Below are 24504 nucleotides of genomic sequence, written 5' to 3' on the forward strand. Positions count from 1 at the left end.
TAAGCTTATTTTTTAAAAAATAACGCTTGTAATAACTCAAGTTCCTACTCTTTTAGGAAAAAATATGTTTCTTCTAAAACAACAGTTAAAGGTGGTGGAACATAAGAAGACATATCAAAGCTAGACAGCTTGTGTGTGAACTTCAGTGAAGGGAATACAGTTTTACAGAGAAGTTTTCTGGGAATGTACTAAGGGCTCAGGCAGGCTTGTACAGAATATCCTGAGGCCCTTATTACACTAGTGATGTTTGACTAGTTTGGCTAGCACTAAAGCCGTTTTCAGCATGCTGATGCAAAGGGAGTCACACACCCGTTTACATGTAAATACCTTTAGCAAGTTTACCTTACAAAACTTTAGGAATGCTATGATATTATTGGTTTTCCTGTGAAACCTTGAATTTATGAGCCTGATTTCAAATACAAATACAAAAATAGTCATAGTAATTTCATTAATTCAGTATAAAATGGGTAATTTTGCATGCAGCAATTTTCAGCTTTCCTTTCCAAACAAAAATCTTTCAGTGTTGAAAAACAATAGAATAGTGTTTCTCTCCAGCCAGTACACTACTAACACGATGAAACTAAGGCCAAGGAGTAAATATTGCTAAATGGAAGTAAAAATATTAGTTCATTCCATTGAATTAACAATGTTGGATGAGTCTCTGAGCAGACAACAGAAGTTGTTGTAACAGAATTTGTTTTAAATATAGATTAAGGACTTATCTGGATCATATTTCCACAGTCCTCCATGCTGATCTTTTTAACCTACCCAGAAAAACAAAATTATACTAATTTTACAGGTGAAGAACTTTAGCATAGAGAAAACCTTGTCTTCCCTTAGATGAAAAATTATTCAGATTCAAAGTTGAGTCTTGCCTCTAACTTGAATTCCTCTACTACCAAACATTCATGTATGGTGGTCTCTTTAACTCAAGTTGGTTGTGCTAGCAGAGGGATCTCATCAGGCTGCTTTGTAGGTGGTATGTCATAGTGAAGCTATTGCTGTCTTAAGTGTGCTCTTCAGTGAAAACATCTAAGAGATTTGCCCAAGGTCTGAAAATCTGTGGAAGGGCAAGGATTTTTCCCATACCATGGTTCTTAGCACATTCTAATCCTACCATGTCTTCTGCATAAATACAGCAGAACTCATCAGAACCTGAACAGTAATGAGCCTTATACCATCAGAAGCATTTATTCAAAATGCAGATGACTGTTTAGCAGTCATCTGGGTTTTTTGGTTTGGTTCTTTGCTTTCTAGAAGTTTTTCAGTTCTAAAATGTAATTTTCAGTGGCAACTGCTCTTCCTGAGAAATGAGACATATCACAGTCGTCAGAGCAGGAGACACTTGTGCCTTCAGGACATTCATAACACTGAATGTATTGCTACTGACACTTGGAGACTAGACAGCAGAAAGTCTACTTTAGATTTTATCAATTTTGTCTGCCTTAGCAGCTCTATTAGCTGAGTTCTAGAAAAATTGACATGATAGATGAAAATGTAAATTTACAAAATTCCAGGTGAATGTCATGTTTTCTTACTACCATTTTCAATCTTAACTCATAATAATGTTTTCCTTTATATTCCAGAAGTGGCCAATGGCCCTTTACAATTAGGATATGTTTGTACCCGTATCATCTCTGCACAACAGCTCTTTGAGATAAATTGCCTTAATCTGACTTGAATGGAAACACATTTAGAAACAGACTTAATATTATTTTACTTCAGAGCCTCTTAGAATATAATTAACAGCTTTCTAAAACAAGCATTTTAATGGTTTCAAGTCAGCCGGGTGTGACATAAGCGAGACATCATTTTCACTGCTTTCGCTATATGGAATGTGGCCTTTTCCTAACTTTCTTTAATTCATTATTTTTAACTGGATATGCATTTTAATCATTGTGGAATCACTTTTAACATTAGCCGAAATACAGACATAAAACATAACCTGAAATTAAAAGGGGAAGTTGCAACTGCATTACAACAGACACATCTTTTAACCAGGCGTAAGCATGTGTATGGTGCACTGATATTGTTTACCCGTTCTCCCTCATATTCTAGAATTTGAAATATTATAAAAAGCTTTATTCCACTTAGGGCAAAGAATGAGGGCATGTGGTTCACTAGATACAGAGGTTTTGCTGTCTTTCCCAAAGCTTATAGTAAGCAAGCCATCCTTACAATATTCTCTGCTGCAAGTTGGTTCTTGACCCTGCTCAAGGTCCACTGTAACATTTTGCTCGTATTACCTTACCCTTTACCTAAAGGCTGATCCGTAGCCATCCAAGACAACTGTGAAGAATTGTGTGAGAGTTCTCACAATACTGAGTGACTGAGTGATGAATAAATGTGGATGGAAATTAATATAAAGAAGGTTAATACATACTGAGAAGTAAAACATATTAAAAGAGGAGAAGATCTTAACTTTGCAAATGGAAGGGTTGGCTCTGAATCAGCAGCTACCTCTCAGGAAAAGTGTTTGAACTTTACAGGTTCTAATATTCTCTGAAACCATTTTTGAATAGTCTATTAAATATACCAGTTCTGTGCTCAGTAGCAATTAAGAAAGCAAAGAGTAAATCCTTAGGAAGGGAGGGAGAAAAAAAACACCACCCAAACAAAAAAACCCACCATCATAATGCACAAATATGAATTGATAGGGCTCTATTACCCCACATGATTTTTTTGTCAATTTATTCTCTCATCTCAAAAAGAAGAGTGATGAAGTTAAAGAAAAAAAGGCAAGACGGATGATCGAAGAAATGGAATGTCTCCATTCAACAGATTAGCTTGAGATTTTCTAGTGTGGAAAAGAGATGTTCAAAGAGTGTTATGAAAGAAGTCTACAACATCAGGAGAGACAGAAGAAAAGCAAATAGATGATAATTGTTCATCTTCTAATAGAAGAACTTGTGTGCATCACATGAAAAAAGGAGACAAATTCAAACAGAGCTGAGGTAGATACTTAAGTAATACTTCATACGTAAGCAGCGGAACAGTGCCACAGAATGTAGATGTTCAAAGTTGACAGGTTTAGAAAGGGATCAGGCATGTTTGTGGAGAAAAAATATCTATTAAGGACTGTGAAACACGTCTGATTCAAGACATCCTTTGCTGCAGGTCACGAGAAGATGAATGTCACTTAATGTTGCATTATAACTCTGCTCTTTTGTGAGGTGATGGTTTTGTCCATCGTCAGAGATAGGATCATGGTACGCACACACATTGGTCTGACCTGGCGTAACTGTTCTTACCTTCCTATCTTCTTATATAATTGCACTAAGTACAGCGTTCCTGTTTGTTTCTCCCTGCAAATCACTGTAATCTGCTGGCTGGCCTGCTTAAAATTCTTGAGACAATAGTAAATTGCTTTTGGATGCCCTTGGTCCCAGACACTAGATGCACCTAGCATCCAGTGTAGTTCAGCAAGTCCAGAACTCTGCCTGACCACCTTTTGCCAATAGTGGAAGCAATTTTCTAATTCTGAATGCTCTGAAGTACTCTTACAAATAACATGTGAAGCAACACTGCCTCCTTCTCAAAGCTAGTATCTATAAGTATCACAAAACGCCCCACAGAATCAAGTCGCTGGTGTGTTTTGGTCCATCCTCTTGGGTCTCACCCTCCAGTATTTCTTTGTAGAAGAACACTTAAAATTATTCTGAGAAGATCACCGATGTTAAGCAAAGGTAAGAGTTGCTAAACGACTTGATAATGGTACATGTTCCCCATCTTAGATGACTCTCTTGATAGCATTCAGCCCACCTCCCCTGCAGTCCTTTTTGTTCCTATATTTCAAGGACTGCATTAGGCCAGACCAAAAAGTCTCTGCATATTTCAGTGTGCTTCTCAGTCTCCCTTAGTGTCAACTCCAAGGACATATTCATAGCTGTGTGGGCACGGTACTGGGATTTGTACATACTCCAGGAGAATGGGATTTCTGTATTTGCCATCACAGAACCTGGGCAAGGAGCCTGCTGTGGTCTGTGGGCCAGCAGGAACAGAGTCAAAAATGAAGTATGAAAGCCTTTAAGGATATGCAGGATTTCTGCTCTCTGTTTCTTGATTAAATGTGTTGCAGCCTGGTTGTCACGCAAATCCTGACCTGCTAGTGAACTCACTCCGAGAAATGTTTGTTGTTATCAAAATGCAGAAGAATTGCAGGAAGTTAATGTCCCTTGCAAAGTCCAGATTTTCCAGTCTTCGGGCCATATCATTCATCCTTGAATAGCACACCAAATGCAAACTCCTCCAGAGTGCCTGTACTGCAGTTCCTGCTGCAGTAGCTCCCAGGCCCATTTGGAATTTGTCAGTCACTCACTGGGGTGGGTTGACCCTGGCCAGCAGGTAAACCCCCCCGCAGTCGCTCGCTCACTCATCCGCAGGAGGATGGGGGGCAACTGGAAGGGCAAAAGCAGGAAAACTGGTAGGTTGAGATAAAGACAGTTTAATAAGTGAAGGAAAAGAAAGAAAAAACCCAAATGATGCAAAAGCAATGAATTACCCCCCGCAGACCAATACCCAGCCAGTCTCCAAACAACAGCTACTTTGGAAAGACAACCCCCCAGTTCTCATTGCCGAGCACTATCTATCTCATACGGTTTGGGATATCCCTTTGGACGGTTCAGGTCAGCTCTCCTGACTGTATCCCCTCCTAACTTTCTGCATGCTCCCAGCCTGCCCAGAGTGAGAAATGGAGAAGAACTTGGTGCTGTGCAAGCACTGTTCAGTAATAGCTAAAACATTGATGTGTTAACACTGCTTCAGTCACAAATCCAAAACACAGCACCATACGGGCTGCTGTGAAGAAAAGTAACTCTTTCCCAGCCAGACCCAGTACAGCTAGCTGGAATAAATGTTGAGAGCCTGACACTCTAATCTGTTGCAGCAGTAGTGAACTATGAAATATCCAGTAGATTACATTTCAGTAATGGGTCAATGTGTAAATCATAAATAATGTCCACATTCACCTGCCTTATGTCTTGTTTAGGTTTTAGAGGGAGAATGTCCTCACTGTTTGTCCCTTCAGCAGCAATCGGCTGCTTTGGTGGGAGCGAGAGGCTATGAATAAATGAAGTACAAACTTTGACCTAAATCTAATGCATGAGGGACCTAGCTAGTCTCTAGCAAATGTTAGTTCCCAACAAAAACCTCATGTGTTTCAAATCCTGCATAAAATTCAACTCAGAAGAAAATAAAACTAATGGTTTTTTCTATTATCTGTCACAAGGCAGACCATCTCATCAGTGTGAGGTGTTTGCAGTATTGGAAGTGTCATGTTGATAACAACAGGATAATAACAGAAAAAGTTAGCTTTAAAAATATCAACATTTTTAATTGAAAGCATTTTCTGGGGAAAAAAGCATCTTTTATTTTGCTGCTGAATGTGGTGGAGTGTATTAACTAAGCTTTTCACTTTTCACCTTTTTTCTCTTTGCCACTTTGTAATATTTCAAAATTCTCAATTTTGGAAACATTACCAGAGTAGCAAAAGAAAAAAATGGCATGTGTCTCTGCTACCCTGTACTGTTTCAGGTGAGGAGGCATAGCCTGGTGTCGGTGTGTCTTGGCCACAGGACAGGGCTTAGAAGCAAAAACTTTCCACTTCGAGAATGCACGTCACGTGAGATAAAAGGGAATACGGCTTTGTCTGCCTGGAGGAAGAAACAGTTCTGAGTTTCTCCCATGAGTTAATAAGACGCGTCAAAAATGAGTCAGATAGATCACCAGTCCTTTTTCATATCTCAGAAAAGAAAGAGGGTATGATATTGCCTCATCAGCCACAATTCTTCTGCTGGGAGATCACTAGTTTTCATTCATAGGTCAGAGCACAGCCGTGAGTCCTGCGAGCCACTGTGAACATTGCGCTAATTTCTTCTGGGACGGTGGGAAGGGAATTTTTTTTTCTTGTCATCAGATTGGCTGCAATAAAGTGTGTTTTGGGGCTTTCTCGCAGGGTCTCTGGCGTGCATTTGGAAAAACTCTGCTATTGCAGTATGACAGATGGTAGGAACGTGCCGCAGGTTGTGCTCTGCAGTGAGTACAGAGCAACGCTTTCGTTGGAATGATGATGAATGGGGGACGAGGCTTTTTAATAGCTTGGGTAGTAGGAGGACGATGCCTTTTCTTCAGGATACTTAACCTTCATAAAATAGGACATAATACTATTTCAGGCACTGCCTGCAAGTGTTTAAGAATGAGAGAGGGCACATTACCAGCCGTCCCCTGGCAGGTCGTGACATAGGAGCAAGGAGCGATTAATGTACAGTTTGTGATCCTGTATGATTTATGCTGGTGATTCTTAGATGAATTCATAGTTCTAGTGCTCCTTGCATCTTATTGTATCACATCAGCAGCACAGCTTAGCTATGTATACAAAAAGATATTTGATAAATAACAAATAGAGTGCTAAAGGGGCTCCACAAAAGCTATGTTTTTCTTGTCTTCCCTAGAATTTGAGATTCATGGAGTCCCGTGTAAAATAGATTAGCTTGCATATTTGGGGCATAACTGTGCCACTTCGGAGATAAAGGTGACCCTTAGATAACATGGACAAATACATGGACAAATATACCAAAATCTTAGTGACAGTCGCATGTACTGTAGACTTCTTTAAAGCCATGTCAACCACTTTTTATGTGTCTTCTGCTTATAACTTTTACTTGTACAGCTTCAAATCGTCTTTGTTTACTAAGTCACTCCATAATATCATTTTTTTTCTATTTTTAGCATTTTTTACAGCTTCTCTCCCTGTGCATGAGTTAGTCTTTAACAGTAACAGTCTAATTAATGCCATGTATAAGTATTGTGCTGTATAGGACTGCTTTTAGGACTAAAAAATGTAACCTACCTTAAAACATCAGAAGCTGCATGGTAGTCTCTCTGCACAAGTGATGCTGCCATAGCTACCACCTGTGGAGTTGAACAATTACAGCAGTGGAAAAGCTTACCATAGAAACACCCTGGCAATGAATCTCTCCATTCTTCCAGTACTGCAATTTCCAGTCTAGCCTAAATCCAATTGCTGGAACACAGGAAACACATAAATGGTACCTTGGCATAAATACTGTTTTAGATTATACTAGAAGACATAGAATTATATTACACGCAGAAAATACATTTATGGGTATCCATCCGAGTTACAGAAATTTCTGCCAGAAAAGATTTTGTGCACTCCAAAATCTTGGAGGACTCGAGCCAGCTTCTTACAACTGCAACACAAACCGCTCTTACTCTGCTTTCTTTACAGTCACAATGCAGATTCAATCCCAGTGAAGATATTCCATGTTCAGTTGTATTAGCAGAAACCTCTACCAGAGGCCCCCTTCTCTCAAATACCACTGTGACATGAATTTTATTTCTGTTTGACAGATCAAAAGATTATGAATATTAACATACTTTAAAACAGTTCAGTTACTCATCTCTTTGACACCTTTAAAAAGAAATGGTAGTGAGGTACAAAGGAAAGTGAGATTTTGAAGGAATTTGCTGATCATATAATAGAAGATGCTTATTAACTCTAATTGTTGATTTTACATTTTAAATAGTTCAGTAGAAAAATGGTTAATAAATGTTTATGATCAACTGTGTTTTATATCAGTTGCAGTTAAAGATCTGCTAAAGCCCTTATCTCATAGGTGATGCAATGTCAAACTGACCTGACAATTTATGTCATTGATTATGATATTCCATGTTTATAGATCACATATAAAATGTTCTAAGTGACTGTTAAAAAAGTCAGGATTTCATAAATCAAATTTAAAAAATTAGAATGAAAGCAAATGGAAAACTATGCCTGTTTTTGATGACACTATATCGTTTGCTACTTTTCTACCCCTGAATGCATGTCAATGTAGTACAGAGGTTATGTACTGCAGAGAATACAATTCAATCATAGCTGTGCATCAGTAGGACTTCCCGCCTTCTTGCACCCTTTTCTTCAATATCCAACACACAAAAAAAAGTTACTACCGACTCTGCATACAAATTCAATATTTTTTTAATTATTATTTTGGAGGCATTTGATTTGTATCTCATCCTGATTTGTCACACAACAGCCTCTTAACTTTTCACGATTACATGACCTTGAGTAAAGCAAGACAGGAACTCTTTTCTTTTTTTTTTTCCTTTTTTTCTTTTTTTCTTTTTTGCAATAAGGAGAAGCACGTGCATCAGAGAATTCAGCTGTTTTACCAGCTTCTGTAGTTGCTAAGTGGTTTCATGGAGATCTTTGTCTTCATTAAAGCATCTGCCACTGTGCTGAAGATTATGATCCTCATGAAACCAGTCATCTGGTTCAGACACAAGCTGAACATTCACACCATGGTCTGACTCTTCAACACATTAAAAGCTATTGTGTTGGAAATTCAGTCACAGGTAGGAGTTTCAAGAGAAACATATTCTTTGATGTGAAAGCTATTTAGTTGTGGGGGGACCTTAACTCCAGGGAACTGCCTTCCAGTCCTGAATCTCTTAAAAAGGCTTTACAAAGCACATCAGAAAATGGAATCAGTTAACAAAGAAATTATTCTCCTTTGACTAAATAGTTGTATAATTCATTTGGCTAGCACAGATGACATTTGTATTTTTAATTTTTGCACCTGTAAAATAAAAATGCTACATAACCTCAGATTCTATCAAGTTCTCATGATTCTAGTGTAATTTATGGTACAGGTCTCAAATAACTTTTGGACTCCAGGCCCTGTTCTAGGTTAGTCTTTAAGTACCCAAGTCTCTCAGAAGCTTTCTGGGAGCATTTTTCACCTCTTCTTTCAGAAGTAAAGAACTTTGCAGTCAGCAATGCAAGAGTGAAAGAGTCTGTTGCTCTGGACCAGGAACAATCTGTAGGGCACCTGCCCCTACCTTTGATCAGACATATAACAGAAATTGGAAGAACTGAGGTTCTAGTTGGTACTGCAGGGTTACTTTTTCTTTTTGTCAATAAATTTCTAATATTAAAGCATAAGCAGTCAAGAAGTAGAGAATGGGATTCCAGTTTTCCTTCTTCCATGTGAGCACCCCAAAATTAAATTTCTGATTCTAATTATGTCTATTTGTGTTACAGTATGTGAAAAGCTGTGACTTTTCAAGAGCACCACAGATTTCACTAGAGCTGCCCTGATTTGGCCAACTGAACCTAGAAGCCTGGGAAAACTCGAAGCACCTACTGTCATTACCAAATCACTGTATACCCACAAGCAGAATGTTTAACTTTCTTCCCCAGTCTATTAACTGAGCTGTTGGAATAGTCAGTTGTGCTTACTAGCTCTAATGTGCATTTCATTTACAGAAGTATTGATATCAAAGGAAGAAATTTCTGCATTAATATTGCAGCCAATACAGATTTGGTAACTATATTTGTCATAAGTTGACTGAAGGAAGTAAACAGGAAGGGTTAAAATGTATTCTTTCCTCTGGCTGTATTAGCCCTCTGTCTTACTTTTTCCATCCTTTTTTTTTTTTAAGGCACTCTCACTTCCATTATGTGGTAACTTTAAAACAAACGTGTGACCACAAGGCATCACAGTTCATTCTGTGCTTGTTTCTATGGATAAACAGAAAGCATGCCTATAAAGCAGAATAGAGATAATGGTTGTAGAAAAGGCATAACTAAGGTAGTTTTCATGAAGATAGAATGAGTAGTACCATCAATACATGCTAGTAAACTGAATAAAAGCCCTGCTTTCCTTCAAAGGTTAGCAGTCAGGATGAAACATCCCACCATGTTTTCCCTGCAGGAGGTAACAGTGCTAATTAGATTAAAGCTAAGTCAAATATGTCTGATTCTACTTCCATGATCTCCTCATTCTGCTGTGTAGACATAGCCTCGAACCTTTATGGCAAAAATACCAATAGACCTTTCAAATCACCATCCTTGCTACTGAATCAGGGGGGTAGAAGCCTTTCTGTCAGAAGAGTACAGTGTATGTTAGAGACTGAAGCACCCCTCATTCCACCCAGCAGTGAACAACCCTATGTAAAATATTCAGAGATTAGAATGAGACAGTGTAATATCAGATTGTTATTAGCAATTGTTCCAGTACTTTTATTTTGCATGGGTAGACTTCATACTGATGCACAATGGAAAATAAAACACATTCAGAAGACGTGAAGATTGTTCCAGTATTTTCATTTTGCATGGGTAGACTTCATACTGATGCACACTGGAAAATAAAACACGTTCAGAAGACATGAAGAAGCTCATTTGCATTCAAAGGTTAATATTGTCACAGACACCGTCTTGCTAAACCTTAGTTATAGACACCCTTTATCCAGAAAACAATGTAAAATCATATGTCTGTTTTTTCCACAAAACTACTCTAAACACTGCTATGATTAAATGTAAATCATTACGTATGTATTTCGAGTCTGAATTTGGGTTACTTTAGTCATTCATTTGTAAGTTCAAGTGTCTTATTTAAAAGAATGGCTTATTTCCATTCCCCTGAAGTTTGCAAGATAAGATAGCCTGTAGAGCCAGACTGACAGAATAACTTCCTGTTATTCTGCATAAATATAAACAAATGGATCAGCATTATGATATCAAGGAAGAGGAACTGACTTGTTTCTCTGAAGGAAGTCTGGAAGCAAATAACAGTAATGCTAATGATGCTGTGATGCATCCTCTAGTGGTTTTCCTCTAACATAAATTCTCCTGTAATTTACATTTTAAAGGTAGTAATTTACCTTTTCCTGCAAATAAGTCAGACTACCTGGCTTATTTGACCTTTTGAGTGCAAGCTAGAGAGAGACTAATCTCATAGCATTTCAAGTTAGGTCTGTTTAAGAAAATGGTATACAAACGGCCTTTTGAACCAATTAAAACGTCAGCTGCAAAACAGACTTTTTCGGTTGCATTTTGCATTAGTTTAGCCTGGTGTGTCACCTCACTATGCTAGTTCTCAACAATGGAACAACTCTAACAGTTACAGTTCTTGCACGTTTGAAAAATGCCAACACTCAGTTTTATAGCATTTGATTTCACAGTTTTTAGGGCACCTTATATCCTTCATAAGTCATAGCCGTCATCCAGGAATGTGTGAAATTCAGAGCTGAGGCAGCAATCAAAGTAAAAGGTCAACCTACAAGACAGAACAACGCAAGCTATTGATAAAGACTATATTGTAAAAAAATTGAAAGCACACAGTGATTGCTAACTTTGGACTTCAGTCAACGTTGTCAGTAGTTCTAGTACTCAGCACTTCTCTTGCCCTTCTCATGTTCCAACAGTTGTGCAATTAGTCTTTGTAAAAGGTCTCCTATACGTTATCTTTAATTTGTAGTAGGAGACAACTGTGGTAGACAGGTCAAGATTTGGTCCTTCAAACGCACTTACGTTCCTAATTGCTTTTTGTTTTCAGTTTTTGTGACTTACCTTTGATGTCATTTAAAGAAATAGCTTAGTCTCAATAAATTGTAGATATTCAGACAGAGCCATGGGCAAAGGGAATCTCTGAAGTTTTCCTTAACCTCCTACAGTTCAGTTAATGTATAAACAGAAATCCTGTGCTGCAGGGATTTCTTACTCCTTCTGACAGCTGGTGGCACCCCAGAGAAAGGATGCACAAGAAGACAGTGCTGTGGCTTTCTTCTCCTCTCTTATTCCTGACAGTAGAGGAAGATATCTGGACTGCAGTGGGGAATTAAGTGAATCTCAAAGAGACGGGAAGAAAGAGACAGACAGAGAGTAGACACCCAGAAGCTTTAAGAGGCATTTTGTTTTGGAAGTCCAAAAAATGATATTTTGTTGTTGTGGGAAGTCTTTATACTACATTCAATATGAGAGTGCAATGCCCGATGGAGGCCAGTTTTACTGTTCTTGTTCAAAGAACCACAAAGATCTAGGGTGCTTAGATTTTTTTTTTTTCCCCTGGATTTCAGCACCACACATTCCATGCTTACAGTGTAATTAGATATATCTCGAGTGATGAAACACCACTGTTGGGCTGTAGTAAGAATTAGCTCTAGATATTTATCTCCCAGTATATGTGAGGTGATTCCTGAAAATCAGTGTTCTTCAAACATGACTTACTAATTCAGTTATATCATACGACTGACAATGTTCTAGTCTGAGGGCTGTACAAAGCTCTTTGGGAACTTCCCAGAGTCTTATCTGAATCCTCTAGGAGTTATCTATATTAGAGTTAAAGCTCTTGTCAGTCAAAGAAACCACAGATTGAAAAGGCACAGAGGTGTGAATTACCCTCTGAGGCAGAGAAATTACCTTGGTCATTGGTAAGGAAACTTACATTATCTAGTTCGTGCCAACCAGAGAATTTTGGCTAATCTACCATCTTTCATAGGCACTAAATTTGTAGAAAATATGGTAAGTGCAATTGCTTGTGTCATTCATATATCACCTCAAGCTTCATAATAGGTTTAGATTGAGGTGTTATTAGAAATGAACTCAGCCCACAATATTCCTAGGATTTGATGTTTGAGAGGCTACAACCTCGTATGCTGTATATATAGTCATTAACTTCATTTGACCAGGAGCTTGAGAAAATATCTTCTATAGGCAAATGACTTTTAGTTATATCTCAAGTTATACTCTTTCAAAGAATGTGTAAAAGTCCAGGCAGTGTCCTGCACTGCCATCTTTACTGATTAGGTTAGTGGTGCATTTTTAATATATTAATTACACCATGACATGGTACAAGAAAAGTACATTTTTTAATATATATTAGTTTATGTTATTATTTCATTATATTTGCTGTAACACATAGGCAGAAGCAACACGGGGCTACATTTCAGTAGCCACTGTGCAAACACAGAGAATATCTGTCCACGAATGCTTACTGCTTTGAGGTATGATTTGTAGGGAGGAATATTATCTTCTCCCGTGTCAGCTTAAAGAATCAGAAAAAACCAGCAAGCTCCCAAGGCCCATGGATAGACAACAAATACAATTAAAAAATTAGAAACTATGTGCAAGCTTTGAATAGGCTAAGTGAAGAAATACAACTTTCTCATTAATGTTAAAATATTATTGTAAAAGTATGGCTCATAGTCATCCCCTTCCATGGAAAAGCATTATCATAATACCTGCTCTGCCCCAGTTAAAACTTCTTGTGGCTCTGTTAGCTGTCCAGAGGAAAAGCAGAGTGCATGCCTGTGCACCCAGTTTTGTGTTTTCATTAGGAAATGAACAAGCAAGGTACAAATTTTCTTTTGGCAATCATTGAGAAAAATAGGGTGCAGGTATAATGTGGAAAGATGGACCCTCTAAGAAATGTTCAATTCAGCTTCTCCTCCATGAAGTTCATTCATTCAGAATTTATCTCTTGTGGCGTTTGTAGGATTGTTGGAAAAGAGAGTATCCAAAGTGGATGGTAAAGGTGATGTCAGTTCAAAGCAGCTATGGTTTACCTTGTCCCATTACGATGTTGTCAGGTCTTCATAGAGCATTTTGTAGTGGCTGTTTTTATTCATAGTTTAGGATGCATTTCATTTCACATGTTTTATAAACATTAATGCTTATATGTAATTATTACACTGTGTTACGTGCATACAGTAAAATGATCTCCATTTTGTTGAGCTAGAAACAGAAAGTTCAGAGACTGAGTTGAAACTAGAAGGACCTGAGATGGTACCTAGGATTGAAAAGAAGGCTGTGCATTTGAATTAACAGGAGGTACTGGGAGTAATTGTGTGAACTGGGCAAATCATTGTGGGAAGGTGATGATGCCCTGCAAGTTCGAAGCCTAATTTACCCTTTTATGTGAGTTCTTAAGAGATTCCTGGCTTCCAGCCTTATACATAGACAAGGCTTACAAGAAAGTACCAATGATCAACTCCTTATGACTAAGAATGTTTTTAAAATAGAAAGAGTAATGGGTGCTAAATAGATACGAAGGAAATGCTGAGCCACTGATTATTAGAGTTGCAAATCAGTAGAACTAGTGACAATGTAATGAAGAAGTGGTTATGAAAACTTCTTTCTAGACATTGAATTCAGAATGGAATAGGAAGAGTTTGCAGCTATGAAAGTTTAAAATAATAAATATGTAAATAAAAAATCTGTTTTAGAAACAGAAAAAAATTATTAGGAAGAAACTGAGAAAGAGAGGAAAGTATAATGAACACATAGATTTACAGTAACTTTGTTTCTCTTTCCACAGTAGGCAGTTCTGGATTTAGATTATAGTCATTATAGTTCAAAGTTATTATGTTCTGAATTTAAAGTAAATGCTGTTATTTTACAAACTGTTCAAGATTTTATTCTTCAATTTTGTTGTTACCCATCTCCTCATGATCAGTGTAGCAAACTGCAGTTGCTCTGTGAGGACACTTTGAAATCTTGGAAATGACCAAGTTACATAGTTCTGCAACCTATAAATTCATCTAAGATTGAAGTAATGAATATTTTTGTGCTAAAAGATTGTTTTACATTTCTAACAGAAATGAATAATAGTATACAATGCATGGTTAATGAAAAGAGTGCAACAAGCAATATGCTGCACACCAATGGTCAGTGTTACTGCTTTGGATATGGTGCCGAGGAGTCCTGCTGCAACTAGTAGATATGTTGAAGCAAAGGCTGTTTAGGACTCTAGGGACTGCTGGGAGCAATTGCAAACTTTCTGTCATACGGAATGATGAGAGATTTTCAAAGGACAAACAGAAGTTAGGCAGCATGTGATTTCAGTGAGAGGTGGAGATCTGGCTTCTACCTTATGCTGTTGAAAACGTTTATGTGCTTCCTTGGCCATGTTTCGTATAGTGCTAATTTTTTATTATCAAAATCATAGCCTTTCAACTTTAACAAAAAATTAATTTCACTTTTATAAATACATTTTAGCAGATGATAACATCTATTGGCTATTTTTCCCATAAAACACAAGGAAAGAGAAAATGTAGATTTAACTGAAAAGACTGAGGAGATGGGGGAAGGGAGTAGTGTCAGAGCTAATTACAGTCCTTGCGATGGACCCAGCCTGACAGACCATTATTTCTCTTCCTAGATGTGGCCAGGGAATGGATTGCTGCCCACATAAATTGTTCTCACCAAGCATTGCTTGCTGTATTTTTTCCTGAGGGATCCTTAACCATCCACCATTAAGGGTTACCTGTCCAGAAGTGCTTGATATCACAATTGTGTATCCTCTTGTGTGACAGGAATGGTCATAATTGTCACATTACGGGACAGGACCTTTTATGCATCATACTTTTTAATGGATGTGTATCCTTCATGTGATGGGGAATCACCTGTATATTCACCATCTGAGTGGAAAATGGAGGTTAAAGAGGGTTTATGAAAGACTCCAGAAGAGGCTTCATGATCCTGAAAAGTTACATAGTACTCTGTTACATATTTGAATGAGTACCTTTTAAAATAAATTTTAGCAATCCTAAATTCCTGAAAATAATGACATCTTTGAAGATCTGAAATAGATATTCTGTCAATAAGCAAGAGCTCTTCCTCCTTCATCATTTCCATAAACCAAATTCTGTCCTTCCCAAGTCATAACTAACTCAAACACAGCTCCAGTAAACTTTCTAAGGTTTAAGTATTGTTTCAGGAGTGGATTCTTGTTCAAGGAAACTGATATACATATGCTTAATGGTAAGATTGAGCAGATGCTCATTGTTGTCTGACTGAGATGGATTAAGCATCTATTTATATGAATTTCTTTGTTGGGTCCTTTAAATTAATTTTCTGTTTGAGCTGAACCATTTTGTATGCAATGGTCTCTTTCTTGTATGTTGGCATCAGGTAAGGGAGGTGCTTGTCACTCCTTTTTGATTTGGAATTGGAAGCTTCCCACTCCAATACTTTTAACCTGGATCAAAGAATTTAGGAATATCTTTTAAATGTGAGCTCCTATTTAGTCCATGCTAGAACCAGTGTAACTGTTGAGTATAAGCCTACCTCAAAGAAAATTTAAAGCAAAGCTTTTTTCCGTGAGTGTACACAACCAATTGGGAAATATTTTCCCTAGGAGTTTTCAAAAACAATTTAGTTCACAAGTGATTTAGGCTTGGTTTAAAGAGAGCCTTGTTTATATAAAGAGAAGCAGTTTAGAATGTTGTCGTGGGTTGGCCCTGGCTGGATGCCAGGAGCCCACCAAAGCCGCTCTGTCACTGCCCTCCTCAGCTGGACAGGGGAGAGAAAATATAACGAAAGGCTCATGGGGTGAGATAAGGACAGGGAGAGATCACTCACTAGTTACTGTCACAGGCAAAACAGGCTCGACTTGGGAGAAATTAATTTAATTTACTACCAATCAAATCAGAGTAGGATAATGAGAAATAAAACCAAATCTTAAAACACCTTCCCTCCACCCCCCCCTTCTTCCTGGGCTGAACTTCATTCCTGATTTTCTCCACCTCCTACCCCTCGCAGTGGTGCAGGGGAACAGTGAATGAGGGTTGGGGTCAGTTCATCACACCTTGTCCCTGCCGCTCCTTCCTCCTCAGGGGCATGACTCCTCACTCTTCTGCTGCTCCGGCGTGGGGTCCCTCCCATGGGAGACAGTCCTTCACAAACTTCTCCAACGTGAGTCCTTCCCACAGGCTGCAGTTCTTCACAAAATGCTCCACCATGGGTCCCTTCCCCGGGCTGCAGTCCTTCAGGCACAGACTGCTCCAGCGTGGGTCCCCCGCGGGGTCACAAGTCCTGCCAGAAAACCTGCTCCAGCGTGGGCTTCCCCATGGAATCACGGCTATCTTCAGGCATCCCCCTGCTCCACCGTGGGGTCCTCTCTCCCCAGGCTGCAGGTGGAGATCTGCTCCCCCGTGGACCTCCCTGGGCTGCAGGGGGACAGCCTGCCTCACCATGGTCTTCATCACCACGGGCTGCAGGGGAATCTCTGCTCCGGCGCCTGGAGCATCTCCTCCCCTCCTTCTGCACTGACCTGGGGGTCTGCAGGGCTGGGGCTCTCCCATCTTCTCACTCCTCTCTCTGGCTGCAGTTTCTGTCCCCCAGCAACTTTCTTCCCTTCTTAACTCTGTTCTCCCAGAGGCACTACCACCGTCGCTGATGGGCTCAGCCTTGGCCAGCGGCAGGTCCGTCCTGGAGCCGGCTGGCATTGGCTCTGTCGGACATGGGGGAAGAAGCTTCCAGCAGCTTCTCACAGAAGCCACCCCTGTAGCCCCCCCACTACCGAAACCTTGCCACGCAAACCCAACATGAAAGTGCTTTCAGTGAAAGGAAAGAAAATTTAAAGTGAATCACCAGAGCTTGCAGAATAATAATTCCTGATAGGGGGAAAAAAGTATTCAAAACAGTAAAGCTAACAAAAGCACTCAGATCTAGAGAAGATACTGTAATTGAGGAAACCTGGGTGAAAGTACTGAAGCAGCAGGAAAGCTGAATTGATTTTTGGGAGCTGTATAATACAGGGAAAGATTGGCAGATATATACTAGGAAAACGCCTGCTGTGCACAAGGAAGAAATGCCTCCTTTATATATTGTCCTTTGATATTTTTAAGATTATTGATGAGATAAGGTTATCCTTCTGGCTGCAATGAGTTTCTGTGGATTTGGCTATTACACAAAGCTTTCAAAGGAAGATCCTAATCACCTTTACATTATCCTGGTATTTTCTAGAAAGAGATTTAACAAATCTTTGCATGAAGAGTAATTCAACTTAAAGTTTAAACTGATTAAGTATGATGCTCCTTTCAGTTTTTAAAACAAAATGGCACTAGGAATAAATAACAGTAACAACTTTAAAATAAACTATATTACATCTACTATTTATTAACTGAAGAAGCTTGGGAAGCTGTTCCCTCCAACTTCCATAGCTTTGTCCCAGATAATATAGTGAGAGCACTAAAAGAACTTTTGTTGTTAAATATTGAACCCACTGCGACACGTAATTTTTGACATTCTCAGCTTAGCACTGCCACGATTAAAGGGTGTTGAGTGCAATTCCTTTCAGGGAAGCCCTCTCACACACGACTACACAGATGGCATGTACAGTGCTTCCAGTGGGAATCACAGAGCATAGCACTCCCCCTTTAGAGATGGAAAAAGCACAGACATATAGAAAATTATACACTGCCTTGGAGAACTACAGCACGGTATCGCTAGAGTACAAATGATGTCTAGGACACATTGTACAGAGGGATTGTAATCTTTTCTTTTAAAAACAGAATTAGTTTAAAAGTAAAAAACTGTGGTTAAATACAGCTGTGACTATTATCAATGTGTTATAATCCAGTCTCTGCTGCATTGTGCAATATTTAAAAAAAAATAAGTTATCAAAACCTGTGTTGGCATCCCAAGGTGTCAATCCTATACAAAACTTTGATTTTATTAAATCAGGTCCCTGATGTAGTACTGATCCAAGGAGAAGAATTTACATTATTGAATTACCAATATCATGTCATACCATGCAGATGCTTCTTGATGATTTTCTTTCCAATCTAATGTCTAGACCAAAGATCAAAGGAATATTTTGACATGGGAAATGGTAATGAAAAGAGTGTCCCTTACCATTTCAGAGGAGGAGGCTGGTGATGTGAGATGATGATGGTCTAGGAGTATTGTTCTTGTCTTTTCCACTCCTTTTCTACACTATTTCTGTCTCTTCTCCCATTTTCTCTCACTGTTTGTGACATTCTTCCTTCCAGTGATTCTGGATGGTTAAGGTTTTTTCTCTGTCTATTTCTGGAGTTCATCAGTACTCCAGTTTAAAATCTGGAGCCTTTTTTGATATATAATATACACCATGGCTGCCTGATTTTCTTTTGATGTCTTAAAAATCTGCATCCGTATTAGCAGACAATGTAGCTCAATAGGAGTAGATTTACATCAGTTAGTGCTGAGGACCCAACATCCCCGTTATTCATGTTTCAGGGAGTTTTAACTCACACTAGACCTGGTCTGGCTGCATGGACTGAATGCCCATTAGCAGCTGGCGTACTGAAGTGTGAGACAATCTTCTGGTGCAAGTTCATCTGAAAGAAATTGAGATCATGTACTCTTGAGACCACTCCACAATGTGAACCAAGGGGGACGACAAGGAGGTTTGCTTCAAAACCATGCTTTGGATCTGAACTCAAACACTAGTATAGACATATGATAAATTTCAGCAGAACACTCCAAATTTGTTTCTAATTTTGCAGCCTCAAAATTCTGATATTTCCTTGTTTCTTTCACGCACTATTCACTTTCTTCACCTCATGTATATAATTATCCAATGACTTTTTCCTGGAGCAATTCACAGGTGTACAGAGTAGGCAAAAGATGCTACCATTCTAATTTGGTGTCCCCTTTCATTTGCTTCTTGCATTTATAAAGGATAGCAGGATATCATGAAATTGTGAAATCCACTTGGGAGGAGAGAAGTCCCTGGTTATTCAAGCATTTATGTGTTTCTTGCAGCTGAGACTAATTCAGCAGAATATGGGAGACTTTGTCCTCTTCTTAAACAAATATAGCAACAGACTGCTTTGAGAGACAATAATAAGTCATTTGGGACTTTGTATTTCAGTGTACTACTACTTGTGAATTGGCTGAGATATTTTCTGTGTGGATAGCTGTTATATTTTCAAGCTTTGTATTATTTTGTAGAACTTTTTAAAAACTGTTTTCTTTGCCTCATTGGGAATCACTCTTCTTTGTTACTAGGATGGTATGGTGTCAATAGTGAAATGTTAGAATATTGCTCATTTTGATAACAATAAACTCACAATTTGTTATGAGACCTGTTATTTTTAATCTTCTCCACAATAGCAAAAGTAAGACTATAAAAAGAAATGGCCAATGTTGACCTATACAGCTCAGTAGAAGAATGTGTGAAAATTGCTTTTTTAAAGGTGAAGACTGAAGTCTCTGCATTTTGCAGTCAGTCAGCAGTGATGATCTATCTTCTCTTCTATAAACAAACAGAAATACATTTGATAACTAGTTTTAGAGATCATCACCATCAATTGTAGATTTCCAGGAAGAATTCAGTTTATTGTTGCTTTTTTAATTAGCTGAACTGTGTAATGCTGGTATTAAAACCATTGAAAGCAGGCTTCTGGCTGCTACACAAACGAAAGCAATCCAGTATCTCATTTACATTCCTCTCCCGGTGTCTGCAGCAGATCTATAAATAGAATAGGCTACACACAGAAATTTATTATTGCAGCTGATAGCAATTTTCTTTTGCAAAGGTGTCTGGAGGCATTATTCATGAGATTCATTCTGGTAGACTCTCCAGCTGAGTTCCTCACTCCCCAGAACTGCGGGTGGTCAGTTTAGAAACACACTAATCAACTGCTGTGCACAAAGACTGTCACAAGACTTACTTATTTCCCTCTTTTAAAAAATACAGGAGTTCTCTCAGCTCCAGATTATTTTCTCTAACCTGATTGCATGGATATTATAAGCAGTGAACAGATTTTTAGAAATCATATGTGTTTGACATTTTATCACTGAACAACCTAATGATTATGCTATTATCTGGAAAAACATAATGACTGTGGTTTGATATAGCTCACATCATGTCTTCTGCATTCATACCCACAGGCACATGTGACCTTATCAAGTATAAGACAGACACGTTTCTGTTCAATACTGAGGATGTGTAGTAATCACATGAACTGACCTATCTAGCTGTCATCTAATTTCAGTCGTAAAACAAGGGGAAGGTCAAATAAGGCCTTTAAGGAAATTATATTTATAATAAGGGATAGATGGGAATGTCTTACACTCCTGCTTTTCCTATCTGATTTTGGTTTTCCTACCATATCTGCCATTGTGCTCTCTTTGTATACTAAAAAAAAGATAATTCATACAAACAGAATATGCACATTTCTAAACATTTGTTTTTATCACGCCTCAAGACTGATTACACTTATTTTTTCCCTTGCCTATTCTAATATTCTTTCTATGACTGAGAGCATAAGATATATGAAAGCAGAGATATTACCTGTTTATTCTGGTTCAATTCAATATAATCACTTCTGTAAGTATTCATATTTCAGTTTTTCCTTCCATCCTACTGTAAGATGTAGAAGAGCTGTTTTTCTGTAGCACTTATTTCAACTATGTTATGAAAGTAGCAGCACAAATAACGAGTGAGACATTAAAGAAGTCACATATCTTACCATGAAAGGAAAGATAAATTAAAATATAAAATTAAACCCAAAAGAACCTGTCAGCTCAAGTCACCCATAAAGCATTCTGGCATCTCTAATGCCAGATACACAAGCAAAAAAAAAAAAAGTTAAGAGAATAAAGACAAAGAAGTATATTACAACCATAAGTCAAATGTCACTGATTTTCTGTGAGTGTAAAACCCATCCTGTTTTTTTAAGTGCAGTTTGGTACTTATACATATTTTTTTGTTTTTAATTTAAATTTGTCAGTGATGCAGAAAATTGGTTTTGTGAATGCCCTAAACTCTACTCTGGAAAACTCTGCCAGTTCGCAACTTGTGATGAAAATCCATGTGGAAACGGTGCTACGTGTTTTCCGAAGTCCAGGCGAGATGCTGTTTGCCTTTGTCCATACGGAAGATCTGGCATCCTCTGCAGTGATGGTAAGAACCATATTCTTTATTCATTGGTCATAGTTTCTATCATTCATAGAAGCTGCAGTAAGAAACGAGTCAAATACTTTGAAGGCAAAACTCCGAAAGTGGCCACCTCCCCACCTACAAACACAGGCCAAAATCCAGTCACAAGCCAAGAAAGTCTGAGCTGAGCATCCCCCCGCATCTTGTTTCATAAAAGTGTCAGCCAGAGAAAGGGAGAGAGAGGGATGAAAGAAGCTGAAAGTAGAGAAGCTAGGAAATACCAGGTAGTGTCTGATGTTTTGGTAATTTACCTGGAGAAAAGCTGAGAGAGAGATTTGACTGAGAGCTCCTTTGGAGAAATTAATTTCTCCTGTAGTTTGATTTTTTACTCTGCTTAGGGAAGCATTACTTTGTACATTTTGTAAATAAAAGGAATGTATAAACAATACTTTCTGGATTGTAAAAATACGACCAAGTGCTAAAATGATTCATTTCTCAGGTCAAAAAGAGGAACAAATTAAAATTTACCAAGTGCTTTGCTATGTAACAGGAGACAGGATGAAGGAAAATTAATAAAGCTAAGTAAATAGGTCATTTTGACTAATACTATCAAACGAAGGGCTTTTATTCCTCAAGCACTGATTATAATGATTGTTCTAGGTTAGAAATTCCTGTGTGTGAACATCCAAGGTATTCTTTTCCCCTAACACTCAATGTAGCAAGAAGTACTGACTGAAAAATCTGCGTATAGAAAATAATCGCTGGTTCTGAGCTGATTCAGCAGTGCATACGAAGTGCCTTTTAAAATAAATATTAAGCAATGTTCAGGTCAGATCAAAGTCTACCTTGTCTTTTTCTTCATATCACTTACATCTTTACCTCTTATTTAAAATCTTACTTTCCAAAATTTTCAGTAGATGAATGTTTATGTTTTATCCATGTTTTCATCTAACCCTGATAATTGATAGCCAATAGCAAATATGTAGGCAAGCGTATGAAACGTGTGATACTTCCTTGGTAATCTTTCTTAACTTGCAGTAGCACAAGACATGGGGGCTTCATGAGCCGGGGCTGATATCTGGGTTAGCTCTTGATAGATTTCTTTTCTTTCATGCACTTCTCTAATTGGTTTTGAGTCCATGTAAACTTGATATACAACATCCTGCGGCAAAGAGCTCCAGAGCTTAAGTATATAGCTTGTGCAAAAGTACCTCCATTTGTTTGTTTAACTGCGCCAATTGCTAATGACATTAATGCCTCAAGCTTCTGTGTTAGAACGGATGTTTCAGAGTTGTTCCTTGTTTTATGAATGTTTCCCTTTTCACCTTCTCCATGCCTCTCCTGGTTTCATATAAATCCTTATTATAACCCTCCCCAAATTATTTCTGAATAGTCCAAGTTGATTGGGGACACCAGCCATGCTGTTTTTTCAGTCATCCAGGCTGCCTTTCTTTGTTCCTTCTCAGTTCCACTGCATCCTCTTTAAAATGAGAGCCCAGAGCTGACCGCAGTATTCAAGGTGTGATAATGCCACTGCTTTATACAGTGATGCTAGTCATTTTTCTGTTTTACTTCCTGTCCTTTTCTTAACCCTTTCTTCCATTCTGTTTCTTTTAATCAGTACAGGGACGTTTTCATGAAACTGCTTATTAAAACTCCTAACACCTCTTTCTTTGAATGCTGATGGCGAGTTCGGAGCCCACCATTCTGTATCTAAGGCTGGGATGCTTTCTGTAAGCTACCTCAATTTACATCTGTCAACACCGAGAATCATCTACTGCTTTTTCCCTGTAGTCATTCAATGAGGCTCTTCCACAACTCTTTGTAGTTAGCTGTCTCTAAATTGAGAGTCTGAGTAAAAATTGAGAAAGCCTAAATTGAGAGAAGGTACACAGATTTGTTAGTTTGATTAGAATACAGAGCTGAAGGCTTTGAAAGCACAGAAAGAATGAAATTTTACTGAGTGGAAAGGGAAAACTCTGGATCATCGTTGTAAGCAAGCAAAATAGGGAAGAACACCCAGCTTCGTAGGACAGAGTATAAATCTAGGGTCAATAAGCCCACAACATAAAAAATTACAAAAATATGAAAAATTATTTTATTGAACTGTGTCTTAGGAGTTTAGAAGGAATAGAAATAAACTGAGCACAGACAGAAGTCTTGTTAAGCTAGACTTTGTACTGAAACTTAAAAAGAGCTGCAAAAGGCCTTTTTATCACATACCCTAAAACTGAACAAAGAGGGGAGAAAGAGCCACAATGCAGTGAAGGCTGGGTGCAGCCTTAGGGGTAGCCCTAGCAGCAGCAAAGCCATACATTTGGTGAAGTATTTGAAGATAATGCTAGATTGCCTAATTACAATGGTAGAACAATGTGAATTGTATTAGAAACAGAAGAAAAATTTAATTGTTTACTATAACAAAATGAGTGGCCCAGGTAATACATTTATTAGAAAGAAATGGTCCACAGATTTAAAGTCTAGGTGCACGCATTTTTAACGCATCATGTCCCGTTTAAGATATACAATAATATTGTCTCTACTATTAAGATTAGTAACCAAGTGCATGCTACTTTGTGTCTGAAACACTGAAGAACCTGTTTCTCCTAAATGCTTATCAAGTAATAGTTGGTCTTCGTCAACAACAAATGTGCAAGATGTTACAGTGATTATTTGATAAAATGAAAATGAATGTACCAAATAGAACTGCGGATTTCATGCCAGCATTGCTGCTCCTACCAATGGAGATTATTTACAAAAGACAAAGTAAGGATAAATAAAGATGTGGACAGAGCCACAAATGAGCCCACTGCTACAGGTCTTGCCCATATCAGAGCTCCAGTTGCCATCTGTTAAGAGTTGGAAGTCACACTAAGAACAATATCAATCTCTACAAATATGTAAGAAAAAGTGATAATAAAACTATTGTCACTATTAAATGAAAAACAAACAAACAAACAAACAAAAACCAGAACCAAAATGCTTGGCATGACGAGGAAAAAAAACATCATTTTATGGGGAATGCAAAACATTCTAAAAGTGACAAAACTATAAT

General features: G+C 38.2%; 1 protein-coding gene across 1 annotated transcript in view; it reads left to right on the top strand.

Annotated features, from left to right (window-relative positions):
* The window catches only part of EYS (eyes shut homolog), a 1008942-nt gene that overhangs the window by 929624 nt on the left and 54814 nt on the right, over positions 1-24504 (top strand). Inside the window, exon 42 of the mRNA XM_052781811.1 lies at positions 21304-21476. Within this exon, the coding sequence (XP_052637771.1) occupies positions 21304-21476 (173 nt within the window). The remainder of the gene's footprint in view (positions 1-21303; positions 21477-24504) is intronic.

The sequence above is a fragment of the Harpia harpyja genome, chromosome 3 (assembly GCF_026419915.1).
Source record: "Harpia harpyja isolate bHarHar1 chromosome 3, bHarHar1 primary haplotype, whole genome shotgun sequence".
Classification (NCBI taxonomy): domain Eukaryota; kingdom Metazoa; phylum Chordata; class Aves; order Accipitriformes; family Accipitridae; genus Harpia; species Harpia harpyja.